The sequence below is a fragment of the Oncorhynchus mykiss genome, chromosome 6 (assembly GCF_013265735.2).
Source record: "Oncorhynchus mykiss isolate Arlee chromosome 6, USDA_OmykA_1.1, whole genome shotgun sequence".
NCBI lineage: Eukaryota > Metazoa > Chordata > Actinopteri > Salmoniformes > Salmonidae > Oncorhynchus > Oncorhynchus mykiss.
The window spans coordinates 12,610,693-12,625,078 of NC_048570.1; the positions used below are offsets into that span (position 1 = coordinate 12,610,693).

A 14,386-nucleotide genomic window follows, 5' to 3' on the forward strand; every position below is an offset into this window, starting at 1 on the left:
TGGGGTATTTGTGTACCTCCATTAACGATAGCAACGCAGTGGCAAAGCAGTTCAACCACGATCCTGTCCAAGGCACAGACTTCTCCCTCCGGTCTGAGTGTGTTTCCCAGTCTTCAGCCAGAGTGCTGAAGTCACCAGGGCCTGAACGAAATCTGCAGTGGTCTAATGGTGGAAGAACCAGAAGCTTTGTCCCAATACATATAGCACTGAACAGAACCAGCAAATGTAATAAACTATCCACAAACAACTCACAAGACACACACTGGTTGAATCAACTTCATTTCACGTCATTTCAAATCACATCTTATTGGTCACATACACATGGTAAGCAGATGTTATTGCGAGTGTAGTGAAATGCTTATGCTTCTAGATCCGACAGTGCCGCAGTTTATAACAGGTAATATCTAACAATTCCACAACAAAACCTAATACGCACAATCTAGTAAAGGAATGGAATGAGAATATATAAGTATAAAATATATGGATGAGCAGTGACAGAGCGGTAAAGATGCAATAGATAGTGAAGGATACAGTACACAATATATACATATGAGATAAGTAATGTGAGATATGTAAACATTCTTAAAGTGGCATTATTAAAATGAATAGTGTTCCATTTATTAAAATGGCCAATGATATCAAATCTGTATGTAGGCAGCCGCCTCTCTATGTTAGTGATGGCTGTTTAACAATCTGATGGCCTTGAGAAAGAAGCTGTTTTTCAATCTCTCTGTCCCAGCTTTGATGCACCTGTACTGACCTCGCCTTCTGGATGGTAGCGGGGGGAACAGGCAGGGGCTTGGGTGGTTGTTGTCCTTGATGATCTTTTTGGCCTTCCTGTGACATTGGATGGTGTAGGTGTCCTGGAGGGCAGGTAGTTTGTCCCCGGTGATGTGTTGTGCAGACCTCACTACCCTCTGGAGAGCCTTGTGGTTGTGGGCGGTGTAGTTGCTGTACCAGGCGGTGATACAGCCCAACAGGATGCTCTCAATTGTGCACCTGTAAAAGTTAGTGAGGGTTTTTGGTGACAAGCCACATTTTTTCAGCCTCCTGAGGTGCTGTTGTGTGTTTTTCACTACACTGTCTGTGTGCGTGGACCATTTCAGTTTGTCCGTGATGTGTACGTCCAGGAACTTTCCACCTTCTCCACTACTGTCCCATCGATGTGGATAGGGGGGTGTTCCCTCTGCTGTTTCCTGAAGTCCACAATCATCTCTTTTGTTTTGCTGACATTGAGTGAGAGGTTATTTTCCTGACACCACACTCCGAGGGCCTTCACCTCCTCCCTGTAGGCCGTCTCGTCGTTGTAATCAAGCCTACCACTGTAGTGTCGTCTGCAAACTTGATGATTGAGTTGGAGGCGTGCATGATCACGCAGTTATGGGTGAACAGGGAGTACAGGAGAGGGCTGAGAACACACCCTTGTGGGGCCCCAGTGTTGAGAATCAGCAAACTTTCCATGGGTCCAGCTCTATGAAAGAGTACACTACTAGCTGGGGGTCGTGGGGGTCATGGGTTCATGCGTGTGAGAGTAGGAATGTTTTAGCGTGATGTTTCAAATGCCTTTATCGCGGTCGGTGTCGCAAGAATTAAGGTGAGTATTTTTTTTTCAGTTTTATGAGCGTTCTGTTTTTTTGGTCTCGTCTCCTTCACTTCTTCTGTGCACCTTCCCGCTTGCACAGACACCAAGCTCCTTCCCCTGCCACTCACAACAACAAAGAGACTAAAGATCACTTCTTCCTCTCTGACGCCAAACAGTTTCAACTCGCTATTTGAATCTGAGGTTTGGTCCGACATAAAATCGGCCATATGGAAACCGACACACATGATTTTCCTGTAATAGAGGAGAACTTAACATTTGTAACGATACCCTTTTTATGTCTCAACTCCCAAAATGTTGAACAGATCTTTCGCTTGACTTTAAAAATAAATATGATGTGGCTACTCACGAGACCTGTGTTCATTTTCTATCATGCCTGAAACCAGAAGTTGGTGATTATTAACCAATGTGCATTGTCCATAATTCTGGTTAAATTTGGCACCAAAATGTCATTTTTATAGACAGACTTGAAAGCCAGATCAGTGATTACTACAAATAAGCAGGTTAAACAATTTTGATGAAATAATGCCATTATTAGTGGGTCTGATGGTTGTGGAAGGTTTATATTTAGCCTAGATGTCACTTTACAAGCCCTGAATTCATTAGATTACTGCTTATATATATATATATATATATATATATATATATATTGTGAATCGCCCACGAGTAAAAAACAACAATAATAATACAACAATCTGATTTCAGGCTATATCACCCAGCCCTATGTGAATGTGTATTTGCATGTGTGTGAGGGTTTAGTTTGAAGAGACCAAGCCCGTCCATGGTGAAAGGAAAGTGCCTAAGAGCTTCACAACAACAAGCTCATCCGTTAAGAGTAGAGACTGGCAGCCAAGCCAAGCCCTGCTTACAGACTCACTAAGACCTTCTGGCAGACTCACCCTCATGAACTGAGATTAGCTTGGTTTGTTATCAATTACACAGGGCTAGTACCACTTGTACCTCATAAAGTGTCCTCAAGGCTCAGGTTTTAAAGGTGTGACTAAAATAAGTAGGCTAATCTGAGAAGATACTGAATTTACCAAATTAATTCATTGGCGTGCACATTCAGAGAGTTAAAACCTCCAGTATCGTCTAAAATGACATTCTGAGCTCAAGACCTGAAGCAAGGATATGCATATTCTTGACACCATTTGAAAGGAAACACTTTGAAGTTTGTGTAAATGTGAAATGAATGTAGGAGAATATAACACATCAGATCTGGTAAAAGAGAATACAAAGAAAAAAACATGCGTTTTTTTGTATTTTTTTTTGTACCATCATGCAAGAAATGCAAGAGAAGGGCCTTAATGTATTATTCCAGACGGATCCAATTAACTATCGTTTCTCTGTTCAAAATTTTGTATCAAGAATTCCCAAATGTGCCTAATTGGTTAATTAATAACTTTTCAAGTTCATAACTGTGCACTCTCCTCAAACAATAGCATGGTATTCTTTCACTGTAATTAATAGCTACTGTAAATTGGACAGTGCAGTTAGATTAACAATCATTTAAGCTTTCTGCCAATAATCAGATATGTCTATGTCCTGGAAAATGTTCTTGTTACTTACAACCTCATGCTAATCACAGCCTACGCTAGCTCAACCGTCCCGAAGGGGGACCCACCAATCCTATAGAGGTTTTAACCCACTGTGCCCCGGTAGGCCATCATTGTAAATAAGAATGTGTTCTTAACTGACTTGCCTAGTTAAATAAAGGTTATATTTAAATATGATATTTGGGCCATATCGCCCAGCCCTAACTCCACTACATTCCATCGTCTGCCAATCTAAAAGGAATGGGAAAAACTCGAATGAGAATGATTGGCAGAACTGACTGTCCGGGAGCTGCAAGAGGAAATTAATTACACACAAAACCATTATGCAGAGCAGGGCGCCTATACACACACAAGCATAATAGACAGTAGAAAAGGCCAGTGTTATATTGTAGGTTGGAACAAAGCCACAAACTACTACACATGTTCAGAGCGCTGGCTCGTTAACTGATTAGCTGGCTTTTCTTGTAAGCTAACGAAAGAGAAAAGAGAGTAACTGTTAAGATAGGTCTAGGTAAGACCCTGATCAAAGTCTCCTATGATCTCTCTCAACGAGACCTTTTTGATTCTTCTCTTCATCCTGGAATTCAATTGAAGAAAGACGGAGCGAGAGAGACAGAGCGAGAGACAGACAGATACAATGCAGAGAGAGGAATCTGCTGTAGAAGAGAGGAGGGATGAGGGGGAGAGGACATGGTGTGCCAGAAAGAGATAGACCCCACTTGTGGTGCCTGTACACACACACACATACACCCCACACACAGTCACACCCACACTGCTGGTGGCTGCGTGGCACTCTCTAATCCAGGGCTTTTCTGTGTCTGAAGCTGGATGAGGAAATCAGGGCTAATCAGATGAGCTGGCATAGCTGGCCCTTAAACTCCCCCCCCCCCCCTAACCCTTCCACTCTAACCTTCCCCTAATATAGACTTCCAGCAGACATTGCAGGGGGACCTTGGACCCTGGGTGACTACACACATAGACCACACATCCAAAACATGCATACACAAACACACCAAACGAAAACAAACACACCCTGACTTAACGTCACTGCTGCTGCCTTATTTAGAACACACACACACACACACACAGAAGTAGATAGCAAGTAGAAGATGCTTGTGGTGATGCTGTGAGCAGGACCATTGGCTCTGCCACCTTGTCATATCATTACATTTACATCATTTAGCAGACGTTCTTATCCAGAACGACTTACAGTACAGATGTGAGTTCATACGTTTTCAGACTTTTTTTCCCCATACTGGTCCCCTGTGGGAATCAAACCCACAAACCTGGCATTGCAAGCGCCATGCTCTACCAACTGAGCCTCATGGGACATTGAGGGGACAGTGTTCATCATCATATGTGACTCGTTTCAGGAAACTAGGCATATGTCACGCGTCACTACTTCACAGGAGAGCCTTATTAACAAACTTGTATGCCACCTGTAAATACGAATACATTGTTTATATTACAAGCCTAGTTGGTTGAGCCACGGAAAAAGTCAAGAACCTTCCCGCTAGCCATGATTGCCTGAGATAATGGATGGGCTGGCCTTCCCAGGAGATGAGTTCGGATTGGTCAGCCATGTAGCACACTTCTGTCTATAACGTGAGCTGGTCAGTATGTGTAGGTAATCCTTTTTAACGTGGCTTTAAAAAAAATAAAAGATATCACGTAGTAGAAATGCAAAAGTGTTGCTCTCCACTTACCGGAGGAACGAGTTTTGAAATCAGTGGCATGCCCAGTGGAATTGGAGAAAATTCTGTCATTTGATTGCAAATATGAAGAGGGAGTCGAAAAGAGAACACAGAAGGCTGTTGTATAAAAGACCTGTCTTCGGATTACATTTTCAAACTAAGGGCAACCATGGCATCCATGACAGAGAGGGAGAAGCGTCCATCTATGTATTTGGGTAAGAGAGCCTAACTAGCAAAATGTTCATATATTATATATTTCTAATTTTGTCAGAACGTCATTTTAATTTCAAGTTAAAGCGTACTGTTAGCTAGCTAACGTTTGTATCTCAGAGCTATTTGCATTGCTAGTTAATGACTAATGTTAGCTAGCTAGCTAACTAACATTGAACATGGTTGGTTGATTACAGTGGGGCAAAAAAGTATTTAGTCAGCCACCAATTGTGCAAGTTCTCCCACTTAAAAAGATGAGAGGCCTGTAATTTTCATCATAGGTACATGACAGACAAAATGAGAACAAAAATCCAGAAAATCACATTGTAGGATTTTTTATGAATTTATTTGCAAATTATGGTGGAAAATAAGTATTTGGTCACCTACAAACAAGCAAGATTTCTGGCTCTCACAGACCTGTAACTTCTTCTTTAACTTCTTCGATATAGGGGGTGCTCTTTTAATTTTTGGATAAAAAAAACATTCCCGTTTTAAACAAGATATTTTGTCACGAAAAGATGCTTGACTATGCATATAATTGACAGCTTTGGAAAGAAAACACTCTGACGTTTCCAAAACTGCAAAGATATTATCTGTGAGTGCCACAGAACTGATGCTACAGGCGAAACCAAGATGAAATTTCAAACAGGAAATGCCCCAGATTTTGAAGGCACTGTGTTCCAATGTCTCCTTATATGGCTGTGAATGCGCAAGGAATGAGCCTACACTTTCTGTCGTTTCCCCAAGGTGTCTGCAGCATTGTGACGTATTTGTAGGCATATCATTGGAAGATTGACCATAAGAGACTACATTTACCAGGTGCTCGCTTGGTGTCCTCCGTTGCAATTATTGCGTAATCTCCAGCTGCATTTTTCCATTTGCTTCAGAGGAGAAACCCAACTGCCACGAATGACTTACTTACACCTTGAGGATTGATTCTAAACAACGTTTGCCATGTTTCTGTCGATATTATGGAGTTAATTTTGAAAAAAGTTTGGCGTTGTAATGACTGAATTTTCGGGGGTTTTTCTTAGCCAAACGTGATGAACAAAACGGAGCGATTTCTCCTACACAAATAATATTTTTGGAAAAACTGAACATTTGCTATCTAACTGAGAGTCTCCTCATTGAAAACATCTGAAGTTCTTCAAAGGTAAATGATTTTATTTGAATGCTTTTCTTGTTTTTGTGAAAATGTTGCCTGCTGAATGCTAGGCTTAATGCTATGCTAGCTATCAATACTCTTACACAAATGCTTGTGTAGCTATGGTTGAAAAGCATATTTTGAAAATCTGAGATGACAGTGTTGTTAACAAAAGGCTAAGCTTGTGAGCCAATATATTTATTTCATTTCATTTGCGATTTTCATGAATAGTTAACGTTGCGTTATGGTAATGAGCTTGAGGCTATGATTACGCTCCCGGATACGGGATTGCTCGACGCAAGAAGTTAAGAGGCTCCCCTGTCCTCCACTCGTTACCTGTATTAATGGCACCCGTTTGAACTTGTTATCAGTATAAAAGACACCTGTCCACAACCTCAAACAGTCACACTCCAAACTCCACTATGGCCAAGACCAAAGAGCTGTCAAAGGACACCAGAAACAAAATTGTAGACCTGGGAAGACTGAATCTGCAATAGGTAAGCAGCTTGGTTTGAAGAAATCAACTGTGGGAGCAATTATTAGGAAATGGAAGACATACAAGACCACTGATAATCTCCCTCGATCTGGGGCTCCACGCAAGATCTCACCCAGTGGGGTCAAAATGATCACAAGAACGGTGAGCAAAAATCCCAGAACCACGTGGGGGGACCTAGTGAATGACCTGCAGAAAGCTGGGACCAAAGTAACAAAGCCTACCATCAGTAACACACTACGCCGCCAGGGACTCAAATCCTGCAGTGCCAGACGTGTCCTCCTGCTTAAGCCAATACCTGTCCAGGCCCGTCTGAAGTTTGCTAGAGAGCATTTGGATGATCCAGAAGAAGATTGGGAGAATGTCATATGGTCAGATGAAACCAAAATATAACTTTTTGGTAAAAACTCAACTCGTCGTGTTTGGAGGACAAAGAGTGCTGAGTTGCATCCAAAGAACACCATACCTACTGTGAAGCATGGGGGTGGAAACATCATGCCTTGGGGCTGTTTTTCTGCAAAGGGACCAGGACGACTGATCCGTGTAAAGGGAAGAATGAATAGGGCCATGTATCGTGAGATTTTCAGTGAAAACCTCCTTCCATCCGCAAGGGCATTGAAGATGAAACGTGGCTGGGTCTTTCAGCATGACAATGATCCCAAAAACACCGCACGGGCAACAAAGGAGTGGCTTCGTAAGAAGCATTTCAAGGTCCTGGAGTGGACTAGCCAGTCTCCAGATGTCAACCCCATAGAAAATATTTGGAGGGAGTTGAAAGTCTGTGTTGCCCAGCAACAGCCCCAAAACATCACTGCTCTAGAGGAGCTCTGCATGGAGGAATGGGCCAAAATACCAGCAACAGTGTGTGAAAACCTTGTGAAGACTTACAGAAAACGTTTGACCTCTGTCATTGCCAACAAAGGGTATATAAAGTATTGAGATAAACTTTTGTTATTGACCAAATACTTATTTTCCACCATAATTTGCAAATAAATTCATTATAAACCTACAATGTGATTTTCTGGATATTTTTTTCTCATTTTGTCTGTCATAGTTGAATTGTACCTATGGTGAAAATTACAGGCCTCTCATCTTTTTAAGTGGGATTTTTTTTCTCATTTTGTCTGTCATAGTTGAAGTGTACCTATGGTGAAAATTACAGGCCTCTCATCTTTTTAAGTGGGAGAACTTGCACAATTGGTGGCTGACTAAATACTTTTTTGCCCCACTGTAGGTGTGGACTGTGGTAAAACACACACACCTTTCAATCAGACATAGAGCAGTGTAACACGGATCATTGTGAACTGTTCTCCCACTAAACAGGTAGGCCATACGAGGGCCTGACAGACTATATAAATGACTGACTGGTACCTGTCTGCTGCGAGAGATGCCTGCCACACTGAATTACCTGTCTGGCTGCTGGAGTCTATCTACATACACATAAATCTATCCCCTGCAGAGAAATCCATCACTTTGACTGTCTAATATACTGCTCTCCATCTCTCCTCCATCCCTCTTCCACATCTCCTCTCTCAACAGGCTCGTAGGAGGCACCCTGCAGCTCATCAAGAAAAACCAACCAGAATGATTCGCCGCTTCTAAAAACAAGTCGGGACAGAGAGAACTAAATTGTATTTATTTTTTTATTTCACCTTTATTTAACCAGGTAGGCTAGTTGAGAACAAGTTCTCATTTACAACTGCGACCTGGCCAAGATAAAGCATAGCAGTGTGAACAGACAACAACACAGAGTTACACATGGAATAAACAAGTCAATAACACAGTAGAAAAAATAAAAAAAGAGTCTATATACATTGTGTGCAAAAGGCATGAGGAGGTAGGCAAATAATTACAATTATGCAGATTAACACTGGAGTGATAAATGATCAGATGGTCATGTGCAGGTAGATATACTGGTGTGCAAAAGAGCAGAAAAGTTAATAAATAAAAACAGTATGGGGATGAGGTAGGTAAATAGGGTGGGCTATTTACCGATGGAATATGTACAGCTGCAGCGATCGGTTAGCTGCTCAGATAGCAGATGTTTAAAGTTGGTGAGGGAGATAAAAGTCTCCAACTTCAGCGTAAAGGAGTAAAGTATGCATTTTATGTCTGAATGTGAGGTAAAAAGGGTACACTATTGACTGAGCATGTGGAATGTGTGTGGCTCGGTTCTCACAGATTTTTTATTTATTTATTTATTTTACCTTTATTTAACCAGGTAGGCAAGTTGAGAACAAGTTCTCATTTACAATTGCGACCTGGCCAAGATAAAGCAAAGCAGTTCGACAGATACAACAACACAGAGTTACACATGGAGTAAAACAAACATACAGTCAATAATAAAGTATAAACAAGTCTATATACAATGTGAGCAAATGAGGTGAGAAGGGAGGTAAAGGCAAAAAAGGCCTTGGTGGCAAGGTAAATACAATATAGCAAGTAAAACACTGGAATGGTAGTTTTGCAATGGAAGAATGTGCAAAGTAGAAATAAAAATAATGGGGTGCAAAGGAGCAAAATAAATAAATTAAATACAGTTGTGAAAGAGGTAGTTGATAGGGCTAAATTATATGTGGGCTATGTACAGGTGCAGTAATCTGTGAGCTGCTCTGACAGTTGGTGCTTAAAGCTAGTGAGGGAGATAAGTGTTTCCAGTTTCAGAGATTTTTGTAGTTCGTTCCAGTCATTGGCAGCAGAGAACTGGAAAGAGAGGCGGCCAAAGAAAGAATTGGTTTTGGGGGTGACTAGAGAGATATACCTGCTGGAGCGTGTGCTACAGGTGGGAGATGCTATGGTGACCAGCGAGCTGAGATAAGGGGGGACTTTACCTAGCAGGGTCTTGTAGATGACATGGAGCCAGTGGGTTTGGCGACGAGTATGAAGCGAGGGCCAGCCAACGAGAGCGTACAGGTCGCAATGGTGGGTAGTGTATGGGGCTTTGGTGACAAAACGGATTGCACTGTGATAGACTGCATCCAGTTTGTTGAGTAGGGTATTGGAGGCTATTTTGTAAATTACATCGCCAAAGTCGAGGATTGGTAGGATGGTCAGTTTTACAAGGGTATGTTTGGCAGCATGAGTTGATAAATTACATTGACCCGATACTGTAGTGGCCGCTCTAACAACGAAAAGCAGTGTCTTCAAAGACGAAGGCCCTCGGTAGGAGGCAAGATAAGGTGGGACCACTCGAGCCAATGAGAGGCCAGATAACGCATGTGAAGAAAAGGCACAAGGGGTTTACACTACTTACCACAGCCAAAGTTTACAAATCTGTATCTTAAAAATTCATGAAAACAAATATTTAGCTTTTTTTTTTCTTAATTTAAGGTTAGACATAAGGTTAGCAGTGTGGTTAAAATCACATTTTGAGAAGAAAAATGGCAGAAATAGGCAAGGTTTATGACTGTGGCTGTGGTAACTAGTGATGACCAGACAACTCCTATATTTGTTTTTTCTTCACAAAGTTGCCAGGATGTCATGTGTCCTAATTACATCAGTACGCTCGTAAGAACCTAATCATTAATCAAATAAGCCACACGTAGCAAATAAGCCATACAAAAACTCCAGGCTTGGTGAGCGAAAAAAATAAAATATGTCACCTGCTGGAGAAGATAGGGATCACTGGGCCCAAAATCTCTCACTTCACCTCCTTCTCTCTGGTTCTCACTTCGAGAATAACTTCAAGGACACACACACACACACACACACACAAAGAGAAATGGCCCCTATTAGCTCGTGCCGACTAGAGAATTGGGAGTCCTACAACATCATACCCGTGTCACGGTCCTTAACCCCCAGGACAGGAGTCCTACAACATCATACCTGTGTCACAGTCCTTAACACCCAGGACAGGAGTCCTACAAACATCAGACCTGTGTCACAGTCCTAAACCCCCAGGACAGGAGTCCTACAACATCATACCCGTGTCATGGTCCTTAACCCCCAGGACAGGAGTCCTACAACATCATACCTGTGTCACAGTCCTTAACCCCCAGGACAGGAGTCCTACAACATCATACCTGTGTCACAGTCCTAAACCCCCAGGACAGGAGTCCTACAACATCATACCTGTGTCACGGTCCTTAACCCCCAGGACAGGAGCCATGATATTGCGCTGGCCTGGGTGGCCAGAGGCAGTCACAATGACAGATATGTGAAAGACAGAGGAAACATGTCCTGACCTTTACAGCTGAAGCCGAGCAGAGAGCGAGAGAGCGAGAGAGAGAGAGACAGGATGTTACTGCATTCTGCTCCTCTGCAGTGACTATATTGATTGTGGAAAGCAGAGGAATCACACGTACACAGACGGTAGGCCTGTCATTACACTAACGCAAAAAGAGATCTCTACTGAAACTAGCATGATGACCTTTTTACATTTAATGATAAGAGTATGTCTGTCTCTGTGACTAGTAATGACAGCGAATGGAGATGTAGAGAGATTCCTAGAATTAAAATATATAAAAGAGAGACTGGCTGTAGCAGCCTCTGTGTCACAACGCAAGTGACTTTTTTCATATTAGACTACAACGAATCCGTATAGGCAACAAAACATGCACACACACACAACAGGAAGGAGTCCTAGACAGTCCTCATAAGAGCGGTCACACACCCTCAAGCCCAAACATTTCTGTCTGCTGCAGCAGTGCTTCAGTGATGCTGGCATGTGCCTGGAGCCCAGCACATAGAACAACACAAGTTGACATTGAGATTGTATATGATAAGACAGGTCCAAATACAGGTGATCTTGTCCTGTATCAAAGTCAGTGTGGTACAAGAGAAATGGACAGAGATTCAGGCCACTGCTATAATACTCTGACAGAAGCACAAGGCATCTACAGCAGCTCTCCACAGTCTGGAAATGTATTGATGACTGAAACGTCATTAAAAAGCACAGTAGCTGCAATGTCCCACTTCTCAGAAGTTGAAAGACAATGTCTCCTAATGTCCCACAGAACATCCCAAACCACACCCCATCTACCCTGTGACCCAACCAGATGAGAGCTATGCCACAGGCAAAGAATGTGTGTGTCTTTGACTAATGTCCATTTGTAGAGAATAATCTAGCATGCCTTCAATGTCACCACAGAGAAGAACTGTTTGTTCATGGTCATGATGGCATACAGTATGTCATGCACTCTCCTTGTCCCCACAGGGTTTCGCCATAAAAATGGCACGACTTTTAACAATGTACTTTCCCTGCTGTACAATGAGCTACTACAAGTGGACTTGTCATATGTATTTATGTCATGACAGACTGTTGTGATGATTTTATGGCAGAAGAACGCACAATTCCTATGTAGCCAAGATCAAATAGTCTCTAAATTAAAGCGTGTCGACATTTCCACTAGAAACACCTATGAAAACATAAATTACCTATTTACTTCGATCAACAAAAAGCCAGCACACTTACCCGCTGATTCTTTGAGTTATTCATGCCGGCCATGATTGAAAGATGTACACTCTTCAAGTCTCCAAACCGGCAAAACGCTTACGCAACAGGCTACACGCAACGTTCCAAACCTCCCTCACACCCAGAAAACAGATTCCTCAAGACATAAATCAATCAATTAACAGAATATCCAAGTATCTTCAGAAAGGTTGTATGCAGCCCACTGCAGTGTGTTGTGTGATCACTATAGTCCGTTCACCAAAACCGGATATCCCTGGCTCGCGCAGGACCAGTGGTGAATGTGGCATTCATCTGCCCAAGCTCATCTCTGCGCTGTCATCAGTAAACTAGCCCCTCCGACTCGCTCTCCAGCACCGGGCGGGTGGCTGAGGAGGCGGGTGTGCACACCCGAGAAAGCAGGCAGGAGCGTGGGCAAGGTTTTAGTATAAGGTTGCGCGTCTGTCAAATCAGTTACTGACTGTGGCTATAGCTGCCCACTATGGAAAATGATATCCAAAATAAATAGAATGCATGTGCGTCCGATTCCACAGTGGTTTTGAAATAGTGACAGATCCCGTATGACTCAAATCGCCTGTGTTATAGCAAAGGTACGTTGTTTTCTTACAGCGCATGAGTCCACAGCTAGGCTACTGTGCCACAACAATACTGTAACCCAAATCCCTGCTAAATCTCTTCCTCCTCCCCCTCTTTTCTCTATCCTCGCCGAATTTCCATTGCTCAAGCAAATAACGTTTCAAGATTACATCATCGCCAGTTTACCGTGTGGAGACTGTGTGACAGTCGCTGCTTGTGAGGTTCTGAAACGGTCATTGCCTGGACTCTGTTTAAATAAAGGATAATCTGAGGTGTTTGAAATGTGAAGATGACTATCATCTATCCAAATTTCAATCCGGGACTGTGACAACATTTCGCCTCAATACTGTGCGCAATAAGCAAATATAAAATACCAAATAGCAAATGTTTTACATGCAGGGCTGGCTCTAGCCTTTTGGGGGCCCCCAACTTGCATACACATTTTTCATCTCTTGACGGTGGAGAGAAATTTATGTTTTAAAGTACATTTCTTGCAATTATATAAAATATACACTACCGTTCAAAAGTTTGGGGTCACTACCCGCAAAACACCAATCTCAATGTCAACAGTGAAGAGGCGATTCTGGGTTGCTGGCCTTCTAGGCAGAGTTCCTCTGTCCAGTGTCTGTTCTTTTGCCCATCTGAATCTTTTCTTTTCATTGGTCAGTCTGAGCTATGGCTTTTATCTTTGCAACTCTACCTAGAAGGCCAGCATCCCGAAGTCGCCTCTTCACTGTTGACGTTGAGACTGGTGTTTTGTGGGTACTATTTAATGAAGCTGCTAGTTGAAGACTTGTGAGGCGTCTGTTTCTCAAACTAGACACTAATGTACTTGTCCTCTTGCTCAGTTGTGCACTGGGGCATCCCACTCCCCTGTGAAGGTAGTAGTACACAGCGTTTTACGAGATCTTCAGTTTCTTGGCAATTTCTCACATAGAATAGCCTTCATTTCTCAGAACAAGAATGGACTGACGAGTTTCAGAAGAAAGTTATTTGTTTCTGGCCATTTTGAGCCTGTAATCGAACCCACAAATGTTGACGCTCCAGATACTCAACTAGTCCAAAGAAGGCCAGTTTTATTGCTTCTTTAATCAGGACAACAGTTTTCAGCTGTGCTAACATAATTGCAAAAGGATTTTCTGTAATCAATTAGCCTTTTAAAATGATCAACTTGGATTAGCTAACACAACGTGCCATTGGAACACAAGAGTGGTGGTTGCTGATAATGGGCCTCTGCACACCTATGTAGATATTCCATTAAAAAAAATCAACCGTTTCCAGCTACAATAGTCATGTACAACATTAACAATGTCTACACTCTATTTCTGATCAATTTGATGTTATTTTAATGGACAGAAAATGTGCTTTTCTTTCAAAAACAAGGACATTTTTAAGTGGCCCCAAACTTTTGAATGGTAGTGTATATATGACCATTTCATAAATGGTAAAATTGCGTGTGATATGATTTTGGAACCCCGCTCCCTCCGTCGCCCCAAGATGAATGGTTTTGACCACGATCCACTGCTTTGATTGGTGCAGCTAGAAATCATTAGTGTATATCTTATAATGAAAATAAAGAAAATTCCACAAAGTTGTTTATTATCTATTTTGTGCTGTTACATTTGTATTGGTGTTTTGTTTCACGCCCCATGTGCTCAGGGTGTCGTTACATATCATTAGCGGCGGGCATCATGAGCAACGTT

At 42.2% G+C, this 14,386-nt stretch overlaps 1 protein-coding gene across 7 annotated transcripts in view; it reads right to left on the reverse strand.

The window, feature by feature from the left end:
- rtkn (rhotekin) overlaps positions 1-14,386 on the reverse strand; it is a 114,767-nt gene that overhangs the window by 21,633 nt on the left and 78,748 nt on the right. The window contains exon 1 of one of the 7 annotated variants that reach the window (XM_021605289.2): positions 12,111-12,813. The exons of the other annotated variants lie outside the window; for them this stretch is intronic. Within the exon in view, the coding sequence (XP_021460964.2) occupies positions 12,111-12,143 (33 nt within the window). The 5' untranslated portion in view covers positions 12,144-12,813. Of the gene's footprint in view, positions 1-12,110; positions 12,814-14,386 lie in introns of those variants that run through there. 7 annotated transcript variants of the gene reach the window in all.